This window comes from Poecilia mexicana, unplaced genomic scaffold (genome assembly GCF_051168715.1).
Source record: "Poecilia mexicana isolate PSO_F unplaced genomic scaffold, ASM5116871v1 scaffold_7, whole genome shotgun sequence".
Taxonomy (NCBI): Eukaryota; Metazoa; Chordata; class Actinopteri; order Cyprinodontiformes; family Poeciliidae; genus Poecilia; species Poecilia mexicana.
In genome coordinates this window covers 7,840,312-7,858,820 of record NW_028263376.1, presented here as the reverse complement: position 1 = coordinate 7,858,820, position 18,509 = coordinate 7,840,312, and the positions used below count along the sequence as shown (strand labels likewise).

The 18,509-nt window shown below is 40.8% G+C and overlaps 2 protein-coding genes across 2 annotated transcripts in view; one reads left to right on the top strand and one right to left on the bottom strand.

Moving 5' to 3' along the window:
• slc38a5b (solute carrier family 38 member 5b) overlaps positions 1 to 6,055 on the top strand; it is a 12,733-nt gene extending 6,678 nt beyond the window's left edge. The window contains exons 5-16 of the mRNA XM_015001581.2: positions 1 to 26; positions 121 to 213; positions 319 to 400; positions 1,326 to 1,408; positions 1,874 to 1,932; positions 2,408 to 2,524; positions 2,701 to 2,780; positions 3,086 to 3,186; positions 4,086 to 4,210; positions 4,307 to 4,451; positions 5,176 to 5,279; positions 5,373 to 6,055. The exon at positions 1 to 26 is cut by the window's left edge and continues 48 nt beyond it. Coding sequence (XP_014857067.1) covers positions 1 to 26; positions 121 to 213; positions 319 to 400; positions 1,326 to 1,408; positions 1,874 to 1,932; positions 2,408 to 2,524; positions 2,701 to 2,780; positions 3,086 to 3,186; positions 4,086 to 4,210; positions 4,307 to 4,451; positions 5,176 to 5,279; positions 5,373 to 5,477 — 1,120 coding nt within the window. The 3' untranslated portion in view covers positions 5,478 to 6,055. The remainder of the gene's footprint in view (positions 27 to 120; positions 214 to 318; positions 401 to 1,325; positions 1,409 to 1,873; positions 1,933 to 2,407; positions 2,525 to 2,700; positions 2,781 to 3,085; positions 3,187 to 4,085; positions 4,211 to 4,306; positions 4,452 to 5,175; positions 5,280 to 5,372) is intronic.
• A 1,322-nt stretch (positions 6,056 to 7,377) lies between these two features.
• Positions 7,378 to 18,449, bottom strand: ccdc22 (CCC complex scaffolding subunit CCDC22). The gene is made up of 16 exons (XM_015001580.2): positions 18,083 to 18,449; positions 17,825 to 18,002; positions 17,011 to 17,143; positions 15,828 to 15,934; positions 14,753 to 14,831; positions 13,932 to 14,101; positions 13,443 to 13,658; positions 13,200 to 13,370; positions 11,584 to 11,703; positions 11,391 to 11,507; positions 11,216 to 11,317; positions 9,667 to 9,774; positions 9,400 to 9,495; positions 9,182 to 9,241; positions 9,012 to 9,086; positions 7,378 to 7,991 (listed from the first exon to the last, which is right to left on the bottom strand). Exons 1-16 carry the CDS (start codon positions 18,130 to 18,132, stop codon positions 7,878 to 7,880), a joined length of 1,896 nt encoding a protein of 631 aa, XP_014857066.1. The 5' UTR covers positions 18,133 to 18,449; the 3' UTR covers positions 7,378 to 7,877.
• Positions 18,450 to 18,509: the final 60 nt, after the last annotated feature.

Below are 18,509 nucleotides of genomic sequence, written 5' to 3'. Positions count from 1 at the left end.
TCTGCTTTGCAGTGCTGGAGTGATTGGTGAGGGATCTTTCTCTCTTCAGTTCTTTATGTTTGAAGTTGAATCGGATAGAAATGTTCTTAGGATCTCAGCGTTAATTACTCATCTCTTCAGGGATCCGTGCCTATGAGCAGCTAGGCCAGAGAGCTTTTGGTCATCCAGGAAAGATCCTAGCGGCTGTCATCATAACACTCCACAACATTGGGGGTAAGACCATGGAAAGTGTATGATCAGTTGCAACACCTATGGCAAGTATGGCGTTACATTATGTCATATGAGAATGTGGTTAACTATGTTTGTCTTTAACTGCAGCCATGTCCAGCTACTTATTCATTGTAAAATCTGAGTTACCATTGGTCATTCAAGCCTTTCTTGGACAAACATCTATCACTGAGTGAGTATTGAGCCAAAGAGATTTTTAATGGCGGTTTGACAATTTTAAGGAAGGTGATTGCCCCTCTTTTCACTTGGCATGAGCCGGGAGAATGCAAATCTGCAGATTGATTGCTGCAGACTATGCAAGCGACAGTAGCAACAACAAAGCGTAAGAAGTAGGAAAAAAAGCAGAAGAAAGCTACAGTCATATATGGTAGAAATCTTTGGCTGAATAGTAAAATTCAGCCAAAGATATAGCATAATTCGACAGAAGCAGAACTATATAGAAAACCTGAAATATTTGAAAAAGTTAATTAGTAAAATGTTAGAAAAGAAGCAGGACATTTTGATATTTGATTTATCTGCGTAAAGGTAGACAAGCAGAATGCTGAGACGTAGATATAAACAGAGCACAAGAGCAAAACACACTGAAGAACCAGCTAGCAGAGTTATCGCCCATGCTAAGGTTGAGCAGTCGGTTGGATACTGCGAAGGCATTTCCATTTGTAACACACTTTCTATTTGGAGAAATATCACACTTTTTCAAGGAAAATGGTCCAAGTCCAATCAAAGTCATGACTCACTGATGTGAAAGTTCAAGACTTGAGTCTTTTTGTGATATTTATTCATGAAAGTTGTCTGACTCGATTCCAAGTTAAATGACTCGAATCCACCCCTCTGGTGAAAAACAACACAATGAAATAGGAGCAAAAGGAAATGTAATCACGACTTTTATTAATATGGATGAAAATAAGAATCTGCAAATTAGCTGAATCGACATCTTATAAAAGCAGAAGATCATCATGTTTGTGTGTCTTAATGTTTCTAGATGTATCAAAGCTGTCAAAACTGAATGCCTGTTTGTTTTTTATCTGTAAATAATAAATAACTTTTATTTGTTTTATGCATCGTGTTTTATGTGTCGTTCTGTGTTCTGGTCTTAGGAACTGGTTTATGAATGGAAACTACCTGATCATTATTGTTACCATCTGCGTTATCTTCCCACTAGCCACGATGAAACATCTGGGTAAGTCTCTGTCCCTTAACAATGGTTAGCAGTTTTAAAAGTTGATGTAGCCCAAAACATTAGAAGGACAGTCTCCCCCAAAATGTCTCTATGAAGCTAGACAAACACTTTTTGTAATTATATTATTGGATATTATTTGTCAGGGTTTGAAAATCAGGAGGAAAATCAGTTGTTGTCAAGTCTGCTGACAGAAAACTAACGCAAGTGAAAAACTTTTGAAATACACAAACTGAACAGCATTTCCAAGCTCTTGCCAGTCTGTTCAGTTTTATCTGCAGGATGAGCCCAAAACCTCAAAGCTAATATCAAAGCAACAAAGTTTTCATTTGGATCTCACTTATATGAAACAGATTATTTCTAGTCTTCAAACAGAAGTCAGAATTGGTCGGTCTTTACTGTAAATGTATTTTTGTATATCTGTGGGTATATTTTTCATCAGTGTGTTGTTTCCTGCCCATTCTGCAGGATATCTCGGCTATACAAGTGGCTTCTCTCTTTCCTGCATGGTCTTCTTCCTCTCTGCGGTGAGCTGTCAAAGTACCAAACTTTGTGGGTTTTATGTCAGGAAAATCCAAATGCACCACAGCTCAAGTTTCAATTCACCAACAAGCAAATAAGTACAGTATGTGAAGATACAGATATGAATTGATATCCTAACCCACTTTCCTGACTGGAGGATACTTTTCAACAGAGACCTGAGTCCAAACAGCTCTAGTTACGTCCCAACCTGGTTGACTACCAAAGATTGATTGATAATCAAGCTATTTAAGATGAAGTGCATTGAAACACACCTGGCGTTTATTCTACATTTATCTTTGGGCTTGTTATTAAAATCCATTTAGAAGGTTAACAGCAACACTTTTAGAATCACACTTTTAAAGAAAAACAAGCTCCAAGTAGAGAGCCTCTACGAACTTTAACACAATCATCCATCCAGAGAATGTTACGTTTCCAGAAATATAATTTTCTTAATGGGATTGCTTACCTTTGTCACGTCAGGTCATCTACAAGAAGTTTAACATTGCTTGCCCATTGGAGACATTCGGTAACTTCTCTGCGACCCCGCCCATCTCCGAGGACACCTGTGCAGCCAAATACTTCACCATCAACCACGAGGTGAAGCTTCGTCTTGCTGGATGGGAAGGAAACTCACATGCATGTTCATTTGGACTGTTGTGAGCTGTGGGGTTTAGAGCTCAGAGGCTGAGCACATGCAGACTGACGCTGCATGTGTGTGCCTCATGTTACACCTTCCTCGAGTCATGCCCATTAATCTTCCACTTGCTTTCTAGACAGCATATACCATCCCCATCCTGGCATTTGCGTTTGTATGTCACCCTGAAGTGCTTCCTGTCTACACAGAGCTGAGCAAGTAAGACGTACAAAACGGATGGTAAACCGTACCAATAATTTAATATAGCGTGAATTTTTGATTTATGAAGTTACATTATTGATTCTGCAATGGTGCCCTTGAATTGACTGATGAAAACAATATATTCTAGACAGCAAATTGAACTATAAACTATTAAATGTAGATTGAAGATGTGTTAACCTGCTGAATCAGAACAGGACGTTGAATTCTGTCATATCGTCATTTTTTGGGACCAAGGCACTTCTCAGGAGGTTTCTTCAACTCAGTTTTTTAATTAAAAACTTCTCTCGTATTTTTCCCTTAAGTCCAACGAAGAGAAGAATGCAGACTATTGGAAATGTTTCCGTCTTCGGGATGTTCATCATGTATTTCTTCACAGCTATTTTTGGCTACCTAACCTTCTACGGTGAGCACTTCTCAGTTTAGTTTAACAGAAACAAAACAATTCATTTATGTTCTGTGCATTTAAATTGAGAGAAATGTCAATTATAAGAGCAAAAAATTATTTTCAATTGGACAAATACACATTCTGTATTGATATGGACTAAATAAATTTATGGTGCTAAGTGGTAAAAGAAAAATATTGCAGCAAATCATTGACTGTGCAGAAATCTCTAAACTTGAGCAAACGTAGTTGAGAGAAATAGCTTCCACATTTTCTTTGTATACAGTTACGGTTCACACAGTACACACAACATAAGGAGTCCAGACCAATTTACATATAGCGGAGAGGTTTTATTAAACCCAAGTCTGGACAAAGAGGTACGGGGAGTCGAGGCAAAATAAAAGAGTGGGAGAAGTCACAAACCAGCCAGCAGCTGGAAAACCCAGCTTAGCCTACGATTTCCAGACCAAACAATTTAACAGATAGATGGTTTAAGAACAGAAAATTTCATCTATTAAAACAGGAGCGGGAGCGAGGTTCAGAGTGACGCGAACACGCAGGTCCTCAACGTGACCGCCGTTCACCTGGGAAACTGGTAGCTTTGAATTAAAACCTGAAATCTAAACTGAAAACGTGCATTCCTTTAAGAACTGATAAGGTGTGAAATTCTAAAACGTATTCCCTCAGACTACCAGGGGGGTTTAACATTTGGGTGATCCTAAATGACCCGTTTGACCTCGGTGGGAATCCTTCCCTTATTCTGAAAACCGATCTTGCTCTGACTGATATTTATAGCAAGTATGACACCAACTTCTCTTAAGTCAACAAACCCATGTTGCAAGCTGACACTAAATATGTCTCATTTGACAGATTTATTGCCTGTGGAGTGAATGTCTTGAACTCTGTGTCTGATTCCACAGGAGGCACGGAGGCTGAGCTCCTCCACACCTACAGCAGGGTGGATCCTCTGGACACGTTGATCCTGTGTGTGCGACTGGCTGTGCTGGTGGCCGTCACACTCACTGTGCCCGTTGTCTTGTTTCCGGTAAAAATCTATTGGCACACAATAGATTGTGATAATAATCTATTATACTATTAGAATAATCTAATGTAAGCCTCCTGATAATCATACTCGTGTCAGATTCGTCGCGCGCTCCAGCAGCTGCTGTTCCCAGAGAAACCCTTCCACTGGTTACGTCATATCGCCATCGCTGTGTGCCTGCTGTTCGCCGTGAATCTGCTGGTCATCTTTGTTCCCAACATTCGAGACATTTTTGGAATCACAGGTGAGACAACAGAGCCGTAAGCAAGACAAAGACTGTGTTATTTTGCTTCACCAGAATAACACAGCTGCAACTTCATAAAAACATCTGGCAACATCTGCCATTTATTATCCATTTCTCCTACAACCTCTAAAGTCACACGTTTGTTTTGGTTGCATTTACCCAGAATGCCATGCAAAAGCAGTTTGATTCCTGCTTTTGGAGCACCCTCCGGTCCGCTTGGTGTTCACATTTGCATACCAGAGTTCACTTGAACTGAACTGGTTTGTAGGAGGAGCAGAAGTTTGTTTTTTTTGGTCACCATCAGAGTTTGATTGCTACAACAGCGTATTAGGGCCATTGTAGATAGGAAAGAGGAAGAGTAAATTCACAATAAACTCAGAAATTTTGAGATTAATCTTTGAAAAATTTCAAGAAAAAAATATGGAAATTTGTCAAACAATGAAATTTCCATTTTTTTCCCCTGTTTTCCTTGTTTTGTCTAGAATTTTTTCTGGCGGACGTTTACTCCTTTTAGATTGCACATTCACTTCCCCAAACCAACAAAATGTTTTAGCCAAACAAACTAGAGTTTTATTAAATTGGACTAAATAGGGCTGGTGTGAATAAGCTAAAATGGATTAAACAGTTGGGTTGTGATTTCATAACTAGCTATCTATTAAGCTAAGCTCCTAAAACGTTTTTTGTGGCAGTACGATGAATTGTTGTGTCTAATCCTCGTGTGCAGGGGCGACCACTGCTCCCACCCTGATCTTCATCCTTCCTGGGCTCTTCTACATTCGAATCATTCCCAAAAACCAGGAGCCCACGAGATCCAGGCCAAAGATCCAGGTACATCTCTCTGAGCCGTGTCTTGAGCAGAGGACTTGCTCAGAGTGACAGTCAGTAAAACATTGCGGTTAATGGTTATCTGCTGTTTTTCAGGCTGCTTGTTTCACCACTTTGGGTTTCATCTTCATGATCATGAGTCTGACCTTCATCATACTTGACTGGATAAGCGGAGAAAAGCGAAGTCTCGGCGGCCATTAACACGTTCCCTCCCTGACCTTTAACCTATTGCTGTGTCCCCCTCTTCCAGGACTCTTAAAGAAAAACTAATTTTTCATCTAAAGATGAAAACGTCTGTGAGACTGACATTATTCTGGTTAGCACCAGCTGCTCCTCCACTGTGACAGGGGGGAAATTTCAACCCTGACGCTGGGATAATGTTCGCTGCTCGTGTTTAACTTGCGGTATTCCGACGGACCCTCAACCACAGAAAGCTTAGTGCTTTTCCTGAGGCTAAACGTGGTGTTTTATTAGCAACAGTTTTAAAAGTAAAAACTCTACGACAAAAAGCGGCGAGCAATCTTTTTTTTTTTTTTTTTCATGACGAAAATTTGCTAATTTTCCAGAATGACTGTGAAATCAATCCAATATGGTGCTTAAAACGTGGTGGACCTTAAAGTAATCTGAGGAAAGAGCGATCTTAGGTCAATGCATTTGCTTTTATGCACCTGTGAAGAAATCAATGTCTTTGTTTTGTAATTCTGTAAAAAACAAGACATAAAACACTACAAGAAAACTGTCTATGAGCCAAAAATTAAAAACCATTGAGGAACTGTGAATGTGTTAATTTGGTTTGTTTGTGAATATTCTTAAATAAAATATATAAAAAACACTTGTCTAATTAAGGTATGCTTACAACCTGCATTATGTCACTTTATACACCGAAGAATCTACATACTGTTGGTCTGGATATCACCAGAGGCAGATTCAGTCTTTGAGTCAAAGTGACAAAGATGTAATTACAATACATAGTATTTGCTCTAGAGCCACAACTATTTGTTCAACCAATAATAAATGAGCAGAAGCTTAAAGCTGTTGCTAAAATGAAGCCTGTTGTTCTCATGTCCACTTTCAACTTTCTGACCCATGTGCAAAAATCATTCAGAGAGAATAAAGTTGAGACGGTAAGTACAGTGAGTTTGACAGCTGGCCAAACTCACTGTTATTTATGTAGACCACATAAATAACAGTGAATATGTGGCCAGATGTAGGGGGAAAGAGGAAGTGATTGGATGAATCCAGAGGATGATCATGTTTGAGAATGTGTGCTTGTTTTTAGTGCACAGATTGCAGCTGTGAATTGAGCCAATGAAAGCACAGTTTTAATCAGAGAAACATGAAACAGAATGGAAACTGGGATTAGACTCCATTTTGTTCTGCTATTTCAGGCCTGGGTTATGGTGAACCAATCAGGGTTAGCATAACACCAAGGAAGACTGGGAAGAGGGAAAGACAAGAAAGGCAATCTTCTTGTGACGAGTTTCTGAAGTGAATAATTCAAGTGATTCGGTTTTGGGTGTAAAGATGATTAAAGGATTACAGTCAAGAGGAGATGCATGGACGGGGCATGGAAGAGGACTTGTTTTACTAATCTGGGGTTGATGAGGTTTCCCTTGTAGCCCAAGTCTGGAAACTCATGGAACCAGGAAGTGAGATGGATTGTTTTGTTTTGTTTATGGCCACCTTCTGGTATTTGCAGATCAACTGAGAGGCTCCCAGAAGGTTTGGTAGACAATGTAATGTCTTACTATTGTCTTCCTTCCTCCAGCAGCCTTGTGCACTAAATAAGGGGTTCCTCTGAAGTCTGTCTGACCTGGAGGTCAGAACCTTGGCAGAAGAGGTTGACATGCTAACAACGTTTCTTAAGCTCCTTCCCCGTTTCTCTCTTATTAATCGTCGATTCGATCAAATGGTTAGGGAATGTAATTCTTCCAAAGACTTGGACTTATCTCATAGGGAACCTTGAGACGACATTTGTTATCAATTGAAGGCACAGAAATATACCGAATCAAAATCTGCCACAAGCATGAATAACTTTGGGGTTAAAACGTAAATTTCAAATAACTGTCACTGCATAAAAAAAAAAAAAAGTAAGTCCATGGATCTGTAAGGCATCTTTATTTAAGCTGGTACCATGTATACAATACTCTGCCGATGAATCTAGAAAACATTTCCATTTAACTACATTCAAATTCCATTTGTTCAACATTTTATGCTCAAAGGTGATCAACAAAGAGCATGTAACGTCTGAAAATCAAACATCAATTCATGTATCAAACAATTTGACACTAAAGAAAAGCCTCTGCAAACAGACCATGAAGCCGCCGTATGCTGTCCAGAGTCCCATTTCACAAAACAATCAAACCAGTGGATGGACCATCAGAGTTCCTCTGTAGATTCAGTTTGAGACAAACAAGACAAAATCCATCTCTCCATTCATTCACGATGTGCATTAGCATGACTGGTTTTCTTAACGGCACAAAAACCAGCTGCATGTTAGTGAGCCTTAGTCTCTGCAGCATCTACCTGAAGAGCTGCTCCTGTGCTGCTCAGACTGCTTTAAGCCACCGGCCGTTGGCGTCGGTGGAGCAGCGCCTCCTCTCAGCCCTCTCTGACTTTGGCAGCTAGCGCAGAGTTCTCCTGTCGGATTGCTTTGTAGTCGTCCATGATCCGCTCCAGGTTGGTCACGGTTTTGTTACAGGTTTCTGTCTCAATCTGCAGACAACGGTCAGACAACAACACATCAGTCACATGGCAAAAGCCGCCGCTTGAGGTTTTGTATGCTTGAATTTGGATATACAGCAAAAATAATGTCAGTCTCAAAAAACACAAAAAACTTTGGCAGATTCGTTACTTGACGATTTTTTAAAAAAAAAGTAGCTAGAGGGGTTTGAAAAGGCACTAAATATAACAATACAGTCGCTGAATTGGTGACTAAAGGATATATCGATCCACTTTTTTCACTTCCAATAACCAATACACACACGAGGTTTAGTGTCTGATGATACTGATCCACTACAGAAAAACTAAAGCAAAATCAACTTAAAACGTTTGTTTCTTTAAAACAAAGGATTAAGTGCGCTGAGTTTCACATTTATTTGATAACTCTGCACCAGTACAGCACATTTACAAACACCAATAGCTTCACAAAAACTTTGTTCAGTCAGTGCAATTACGAGTAGAACAGAGTAAAATAAATAATAAAGAAACTGAAAAAACAATAGGTTGACTACCTTGGTCAAACATGTACAAATAAACTCCAACAAACCTTTTTTTAAACGGTTGAGAAAGTGAAATTAGTTGTTATTATCTGGATTGAGCGCACTGTCACTGATACCGGATCTAGAACCGTTTTCAATATGGGGGCCGATACAGATAGTGAAATTAAATTGGTGCATCTCTGGTGCAGATGTGGCCTGGTGGGTGGGTCTGTCAGTCAGCCATCTCTCACAGCACAGTGAGGACGGCAGAGGCCGATTTGCAGAAATGTATTAAACTGATGGATAAGATTGGCTCCCCATGGCGGTGTCGGCATCACCCAAAATGACCAGGGGTCCGTTGGTGAACACATTTTACTCAGACTTTGTTTAAGGACATTACTATATTTCAAGATATTTAATGAACTTTAGCAGAAGATCCTTTGAGTAAGGGAGAAAGAAAGTGAAGGCAGATGCAGTTGACTGCTTCAGCACAAGAAAAAAAAAAAGAACATGAGTCAAGTCTGCTGAGGCCTACTTGTTCCTCCAGATCTCGAATCTCTCTCAGAATTGTTCCCGTGTCCTCAATGGTTTGGATCAGCTGGTTACAGTTCTGCAGTGAATGACAGAGACACAACAGGAGACCATTTCCTGACATGAACCAGCACAGACGACAGAAGGTTCGGGGTCTTGGACGCAGTGACACACCTCATGTAAGGCAGCCAGGTACTTGTAGGATTTGCGGACAGACTCGTCTTTCTTGGCATCCTAAACAGTAAACAGCAGCAAAGGGATTTATTCTTAAATGAAATAAAAAAAGAGATATGTTATCCATTCCTGGAAGCAGCTGCATGAAAAAAAAAAAGATGGCGTGATTGAAGATTTTTTGGAAAGTGTCTATGAGAAGTCAGAGACGAGCCTGCTACCTTAAAGACCAGCTCGTCAGTCACAGCAAACGTCCGGTCCAGTTTCCCGGTGAGGCTGTTGATCTCCTTCTGCAGCTCCTTGGTGTCTGACAGGATCTGAGGAGATCCCACGAGAAGTTGGTGAGAGAAAGAGCAACGGAGGCACAACAGAATCCACTCTACCGGTTAGAAACAAATTATTCTTCCTCAACATAATGTGACCAACTCCACGAATCTTAGAGATCTGTGAATTAGCTTGTGCTCCACACCAACCTCTTCAAATCTTACCTTAGTAATTTCCTCCTTCTGTTTTTTGATGTTGCCAACAATCTCCAGAATTCTCTGAGTGTACGCTGATCGAGACTCGTCCTGGGGAAGGCTTTCCAATTCAGTCACCTTCAGAGAAGAGGGACAAGGCTGACTCAAACACACGCAGAAATAAACCAATCTGGTCAAACATAAAAAACAACACATGAATAAATAAACTTCTAAGGGGTCGTTTCAGCATCAGTCGGACCAACAGTGCCTCACGTCGCATTTGACTTAAAGCTCCATGTCTACAATATGTCCACTGCTTACAGCTGGTCTAAGCTACTACACACCACTAAAGGTCTAAAAGATTGCTTCAGGTTTTAGATTTGATTTATCGTCATTGTATAGTAAGCTGTACAATGAAATCTAATTAAAATGTAGCTTTTTGTGACAAATTGGAATAAAGGATGTTACTTCCTTGATCCAAACATTGCAAACCAAAGTCAGGCATGTCAATGGAGGGGAAACTCTCACACACAGGGATGATTCTCTGTATTAGTTTTATCCTCAGTATCCCTCCAGCTCTGTGATGGTCTTCTGGTCTCTAGTGGCCGTCAATGTTAAGCCTCATTAAGTAACAATATTTAAGTACAACTGTGATATTTTTTTCTTTTGGTTTAACAGCGTTGTTGTCAGCTGGTCCCGCTGTGTTCATTTTTCCAACACAGACCTCTCCTACCTGTACAATTTGTGAGAAATGCAGCAGACAAATATAATCTTCAGCATCTTTTCCGGGCTGCATAGATGCGCTTTTGCAGAGCATCAAGTCAAAGCAGCGGCTCGCCGGAATTATTACGTAATCCTGCAGGATATTTCTCGTGTATTTCTATCATTTGACAGACGATGTCTTCTGCCATCAGTGCAGTTTGCACCTATTTTTGAAAATGCCCTGAACTTAGATGCAAAAACAGCACCACAAACTGCATGTGGTTTGTTATTACACTTGCATATCCTCCTTCCAGTATTTTGAGCTTTCTGATGATCAGCATGTGTTTCGCATATTCATGAAGGTAGACGCACTAAACAGATTGCGCCTGCTATTCTGATTATTGTTTGTAGATCAGTTGGGCACAAGGACCAGGACCTAAAGGCATCTGGACAGTACAATAGATGATTTGTTAGCAGTATTTTGTTTGGGAAAAATAACTGTGGATTATTCCAACAGCAGGTTTCATAGTTTTTGATCAGACAAATCTTTATAACTTCTAAGAACACAGAACCAGATATTCAATGTAGGTTATGGAGCACCTTAGATGAGGTCCTCCTGGAAAACTGGACTAGTTAAAAATTACTAATAAGTTCAAACACCGCTTTATGAAAACAAAAAAGGGCTTCTTACTTTTCTAAAACACAAAATGAAAATCTGCTTCTTTTTTATTTTTGAGCAACTGAGTGGTGCAGATCCTCCTCTATTGGGGGAGAGAATGCTTTGTTACAAAAATATTCTATAGTCTCACAAGCAGGAATGCATACATCACATAATCATAACAAGAAACCACTAATGAGGCAGAATTAGCAGACACACCAGCTGCTTGTATGACTCTTCTTTCTTCTTCGCCTCCACTGTGGCCGCACGGATTTTTTCATGCAGAGACTTGATCTCTGAAAGCTTTGTGGAAGACTCGAGCTGTGGAAAACAGAGGCAACATCAGCACCACCAGACCTGGCTGAGCACACGTTGTATTTATTCCACCACTCACGTCCTTGGTGCTGCAGATTTCTTTTAGCCTGCGATGTTCTTCAATAAGTGGAGCGCGATGTTTTTCCCACTGTGAGGCCAGATTTACCACCCGGTTGGCGCTGGCCTCCACCTGGGACTGCAGGGCCGAGCAGAAACAGGGGAGTGAGAAAGAGCTTCTCCGAGGCTGAGAGTTTCCACAGATCCTTTCTCACCTGAAGCTTCTGCAGGTTGCTGTCTGCTTCTGGCAACAGATCAATAGTTTTCTTCTTTACCTGCATCTTCTCCTCATTTTTAGTATTTTCCATCTCCCTCTGCTTCAGTTCATCAAATATCTAGCAGCAAAACAACTTTTTTCAGTCAATATGTTTCTAATGTTTTTAATGATATGAAGTTTACAGCAGTTATCCCAGACACAAACTAATCCACACATGAAATAAAATGGTACAAAAACTGAAGACGGACTCCATTCTTTGTGTAAAAAAAGACACATGCTGTATGAAGTAACAATTCACATGTTTTTTTCATGTGAATTGTTACACATGAAAACAATGTGTAACAATTGTTGTTACAATTCTGTAATAATTGTGACACATTGTTTTCATGTGTAACAATTGTTACACCTTCACGCCTCTGAAGGTGTGAATGTTTAGCTCATTTTCATTGTTAAAGATTTTTTTAACACTTTAAGTTCTCAAACGGCTGGGAATCAAACCCAGGACAGCCACGCCGAGGTCAGTAGAATCTACACTAAACAACTCTATGATTTTAACACAAACTGTATCTAAATCTTAAAAGTCCTAGTCCTATCTCTGGACGTCAGGTTTTCAGCTCTTTCAAAGGATTTTCAACTGGGAACAGGTCCGGTGACTGACTGGGCTAATCTACCAGTTTTACTTTATTTCTATGAAACCAAAATAAAGTAAAGTTGACTTTTTTGAGCTTTACATCCTGTTCTAATGTTATTCCCTCATCAAAAACATACTTGGAGTGTTGCCTTGATTCTTTCAGATTTGAGGGATTTATTAAGGATTTTGCTTTTTAAATAGTGGCAGATTTCAGCTGGTTTCCTGGTTCTCTATTGGCCAAAACTGGCATCAGATTTTTAAAGATTGATCATCCAGAAAACTGATTGGGTTCACCTAGAGGTGTTAGGCCTAAAGCTCTTGTTCTATTTGATCTACTGACCGCTAGAGGGGGCTTAAAGCACTGAATGATTATTGTTGTGCATGCACAGGTTGAGTATCTTATACCAACATGGTCACATGACCCACAGTGACACTGGTGAGTCTAGTGTTTCTCAACCTTTTTTGGGCCAGCACCCCCCCTATCCATTATCCAGGTTCCTAGTGTCTAAGAAAAATGCTATTTAAAATCAGTAGGCCTAACAGCAACCTATCAGAGTGAAGAAAAAAATCTTGATCTGTGCCATTTTCTGACGTTAGATGCTAAATCTTTCACAAAATGGCCAGTTAAAAGATTAGAAAAATATCAATTGCCTAACAATTTGCAACACGGTGTATTGTCTCTGCGGCCACATCTCATGTAGAGCACCAACACAGGAAATTGCTGCTGTCCCCTCAATGCCAATCTTGCATCACTGGCTCAGTGGCGAGATGCAGTGTTTACGATGAGGGGGATTCCACTGGGCTCACTGCCGTCTCTCTGAGACTCCCCATCCCATGGTGCATCCACCATGGGATGGGGGGGCATCGTGTCAGCAACAGAATGACAACAGGGGACATGATCGCCAAAGGAAAAACCAAAGCACATCAATGCCTTGGAGCTACATGTTGTACAGGGGGCGCTACAACACTGCTGTGTGAAATACCTGAGCATTAGTGACACTCATATGCTTCATGTCTGCCACCATCAGGTCGACGTCACTGGAGAGCTGCTGAAACTGCTGCTGCAGGGCAGCCAGCTCCTCCTGCTGGCGGAGCTGAGCATCGCCCTCCGACTGCCGCCCCGTGTGGACTGGGCTGGTTACCGCCGCAGCCTCCTGCAGGAGCGACACACAGTTAGCACTGAGCCCGTTCTGCAGAGCTCCATCTACTCATCCGGAGGCGCTCACCTGTGTGAAGGTAAACTTCTGAGTGTGTGTGAAATGGCTGCCCTTGGTAAGGATGAGGTCAGAAGGGGTGGAGCCTCTGAAGGTGTGCAAGAGGTCAGACAGCTCAGAGGTGGAGCGGGGAACGCTGAAGACACTTTCGGGAGACGGCGCAGCAGCAGAGCGCAGCTGCTCTTCGATGCGTTTACGCAGACGGGTCAGCTTCCTGGAGCTGTACTCCTGTTCAACACGCGGGAAAACACCGTCAGCAGCGAATTACACATCACACACACACACGCACACACACATGTGTGTTATTCTCATTTCATAGAAGGACTTTCAAACATTTTTCATCTGCAGAATTTAAAGTCTGACATTTCTTATCGTTTCCCTCAAAGGTTTGAAAGAAGACCTGAGATAGGCATCATTCTTCAGCTGATCGTTTGATAACATTACAACACTTTTTCTCAAACGTGAACATGGAGGGATTTTCTGATATGGGTCGGCCCTGACCTGTGGCGTGAGGCGGGACAGCAGGCCCTGACTCTTCCACTCGGTATCCCACTCCTGAGCACTGCTCAAGTCCGCCGTGTGTTGCTCCAAGATGGACGACATCATAGAGGTCTGACTGGGAAACTGAGCAGTGATGGGAAGGAGGAAGTCTCTCTGGTAGTCCTTCACCTCTGTAAATGCACATCCACATTCATTTCATTCAACTAGGAAATAGACTAGCATTGTTATTCAGCTAATGCTTTATCCTAAATAAGATATCAAATTTCACAGCAAGATTTATACTGAATAAAACAAATGGTCTATGGCCTAGACAAAGTCCAGACTAAAATCCCACAGAACTTCAGTAGCATCATCTTAAACAGAGCACATCCGAAAAGTAAAGTTAAATACTTGACGCCAAGAGTGACACAAACAGTGATCAGGTTTATGGACAATCAATTTTTCACGAATCATGTCAAAAGTAGTTTTTGGATTTAGACGAGTGACTTTGTCAGATTTTATTTTTTAATGATCTGAAACATTTAAAGAGACATGAAAGCCAAATCAAAAGGAATATGAAAAGGGACAAATGATTTTTAAATGATCTGGTTCCAACTGAAGAAGAAACCATGATGAGTTTCAGGTGAGGTGGTAAAACCTGCATCATTCAGTACAACTCAAACCTATATGAATTACGTCGCAGCCCAAGGCTACAACCATGTAGAGAATTGTTTTTGTGCTTCATACTGAACACATAGTAAGAAAACTGAAAGAATTATTTAGCATTTTGCTAACTGAACATAAACTCTGTTCTGAATCAGTGTCTGCAGCAGAGGACATACCTTTGAGATACTTCTGGCCGTTAATGCAGTGAGGGGAGCTGAGTGGACGGACGTGGAAGCTGTGCGATGCTGCTTTATTCTAAAACACAAGAAAACAGGTTTCAGCAAAGATGGGAATGTTTCCATCCTTCTCTGACGGTCCATGTACTTTCAGGCAGTTAATTTTTTCATTTGAAATGAAAAATGAAAAAAACAAAAATAGACGCTTTTTTTGTTTATTAAACCAAAATGAGAAATTGGATAACAGATTGGGACTGACGTTATCCGGTTTCTCATTTTGGTTTAATAAAAAAAAAAAAAAAAAAAAAAAAAAACGAACTGCATGAAAATACACGGACCTCTGAAGCTTCCATTTGGCTTTTTGCACTGTATCAGATCAGAGTTTTAAATTTTAAACACTTAAAAAAATTATTTCAACAAAGTTACAATGCATACAATTGTATGTAATGCAAATTTACATACAAAATTCAAAAACTTTGTTTCATTCAGACTATGTGCAAAGACAACATATAAGATGGAGAAACTGAAAAAAAAAAGATGACAAGCCTATAAGTGGAACATTTAATACAGGAAAAAAATGTGCACCGATTCCGATTTTGACTGATAATGAATCTCGTCAGAAAACTTAAATTTATCAACAAAGCAGCTGAGTTACAGACGTGACCTGGTGGGCGGCTCTGTCAGTCAGTATCTCTCTCAATGCAAGGAGACGGGGACAGTGGCTATGTTTTTAGAATTTCAGAGGTAAATAACATCAGATTCTCACGTACAGATTGGTTGATCTGCATGTGAGAGCATACATTTACAAAAATATGCTATGAACACATGTTGAAAGAACAGGGCTCACAAAATCCAAGGAAATAAAAGGTTAAGTAAGAATAAAGTCACCAGACTGAAGACCAAGCACAACTAGGGATGCACAATATATCGGCAGACATATCGGTATTAGTCATTTTTTAACACAGCAGTATTGGTTATTAATCAATGTGAAGAAATGGCCTGTGCTGGTGGGTAAATCAGTCAAGCTGTGTGCAGCAGATGCATTATCAGCTACTGCTCTCACATGTTGACATACCTGAGTTTCACAGTGTAATGGCAACCTGCAGTTTAGAGGCACCCAGGAAACAGCCAGCTGGCCTTTGATTGCAGCAGCAATGGCTCTATGGAGGACAGCTGATTTACCTGCAGGAAGAGAGAAGAACCACTGTGATGGAGTTATGAATACATGCCTTTGTAAAGGCAGGTAAACAAAGAGGAGATTTTAAGCTAGTAGCATTTGTCTGTTTTTTTTACTCCCTGTCAAAAAACTATGACTTTCAATTCTTTCTCATTCATTTTATAATCAGAAATAATCGGATATTAAGAAGAACTGGTGTAAAATGCATAGATGAGAACATATTTTCTAACACCATTGTGTGATGCTTAAATGTAATGTTTTCTATTCTGGGTGACATTCTTTTGCCATTCTGGTTCAAACTTTGGAGCCAAGTTGGCCCCATATAATTGTTAAAAAAAATAAAAATAAAAACAGAAAACAAGGTCCAAAATTACAGTTCAGATTCAAGGGATTTGTTGTGTCGTGTGTTTACATATGCAGTAAAGCATATTATTTTTCAAAAATCAATCATACCAACAGATCGATGAGGATGTTCTCAGTGGACGGAAATATGACATTGACAAATCTGAGCAGTATTTTAAGACAGAATGTGGCTGATTCAACTCTCCGGTCATCTGAAGCCCCGGCCCCATGCCAAACAAGGCCAGAAGTTTGAAACTGGAAAAAAACATTCAATCTAAAAAATAGCCGTGGACTCTGTTGACGTTTTAAATTGGCCTTGACTGAAGTAATGCGCCAGTTCAACGCTATGAAGCTTAAGAGAAATTCCCTGCACATTCCTGTTTCCATGGGAGCGCGAGCAAAATATTGCACGCAGCCTGTGAATCCTTTATGTACAGAACATTAATATTCAAACAAACCATTCTCAGTTTGTCATTATGAAGCGTGGTCTGTATTTTAATAAAATATGTCAAAATGACACACTGTAACTAAGTGATAGTCGATACTTGTCATATTTTTCTCAAATAAAAAGGAACAAAAATATTCACACATTTCACAGCTTCCATTTTTGTTCCTTTTGCTTTAACGCCCCAGGAGAACAGCAGAGCTACACGGCCTGTACTTTTGTAATATTAGACTTCTTATGTATGACAGCTTTGTTTTTTCTTTGTTTTTTTTATCGTTAGCCGTCTAGCTGTACCTGTGGGCTGGTCCGAGGCCTCAGAGCTCTCCCTGGGCATTTTCTCCACCAGGTACATGAGTAGCGAGCGAATCTCTGGCTCGTTACTGTATAGAAAAGTCTGGTAGCCAATCTCTCCTTTATAGCCGACGTCCTGGAAACAACACGGGTAAAACTGTGAGCATAGTATAGTGTACAATAGGAAGAAAATATGCAACATGTGAGAATGTTAGTGAACTTTGTAATATGACTTGTATTCTGTGCAAGAGCACTGGTTGAGAAAAAGAGACTTTGAGTTCAAAAAACAAGTTTCATATATGGACTCCAGATGCATTAGCAGACATATAGACACTGTGACCTGAACATGCCCATATCAGGAAGACAGGCAATAATGATAATGTTAACTTTGAGGAGATACTCTATAAACGGGGTGCTGATTTCACTAAGATTGGGCCAAGATTTCCTTGCATGCTGACATATTCTGCAGTACTGTAATAAAACTTTGTTGTTCAACCAAAGCCTGTAGCATGCAGAGTCTTTTTCCTGCAACATCACCACACCAGCATCAATTAAGAGAAGACCAACCAGAAGACAACATGTAATCAACATCAAAAATACCATATTAGCAACTACATTAGAACCTGCTGTGCAGCTGGAAGGAGTTTGTTTTCTTTTACTGTGGAATATTGTCTCTGCTGGCCAGATCTTGATCTGTTAGCATGTAATGACACTCATCCGTCACAAAGTGTGATTTATCCACGTGTCCCTCTAGAAACAACTTGCTGGGGAACCCTAGTCAGAAGATATGATGTGTGGGCGGATCAGGGGGTCTTACCTGGCAGGCCTGGGCCAGGCTCATGCCCACCCTGAAGCGGGCAGACATGCCCGGAGGCAGGGAGGTGGGCAGCCCTTCCCCCAGGGCCGGATCAATCACCCGGATGCATCTGACCACCGCCTCCACGATCAACTCACTGGTGAACTGGTTCACCCTGTCGACGTCCTCACCCACCTCCCTGTGGGACACAAACCATACAGAACCCGCCTGAGAGCTGTCAACAACTCTAACCTGCAGAAACACGCTGAAGACACTTACGTTCCGACTTGTCTGAGAGTGTGAATCAGGATTTTATCAACTTCCTCCATCGCTAAGCTTTCTCAGGAAATATTCCAACCGAGTAGCAGGAATCTAGCGAAACAGCCCGACTAAAGACAGATGCTTTATTAACATGGGTTAGCTTCCATCGACTGCTAGCAGCACACAGCTCCTATTTACCAACTACGGCATTCCTCGCTTCCATTTTCCCTATCAGCTCAGCTAAAGGACTGTACGTAAACAAAATATTCTAAATCAGTCCAAAACCCTTCCACAATCACGTCCAACCCGATGCAACCGGCTCTAACAGAGCTCAGAGCTGGGAGTTTTTGTTCAGAGTGGAAGTAATCGTCGACAGGAACAGAAGGGCTTTCTGGGAAGCTGAGTTTTCAATGAGTCTGTATCAGCTGGGAATCAAGAAGACGTT

What these genes read in the sequence shown, in the direction of transcription:
- ccdc22 (XM_015001580.2), bottom strand. Translation starts at nt 18,132, where the DNA reads ATGGAGGAAGTTGATAAAATCCTGATTCACACTCTCAGACAAGTCGGA. An exon ending in AAATCTGCAGCACCAAGGAC is followed by an intron (nt 11,318 to 11,390) that starts GTGAGTGGTGGA and finishes TGTTTTCCACAG; the next exon opens with CTCGAGTCTTCCACAAAGCT. An exon ending in CTGACGAGCTGGTCTTTAAG is followed by an intron (nt 9,242 to 9,399) that starts GTAGCAGGCTCG and finishes TTTACTGTTTAG; the next exon opens with GATGCCAAGAAAGACGAGTC.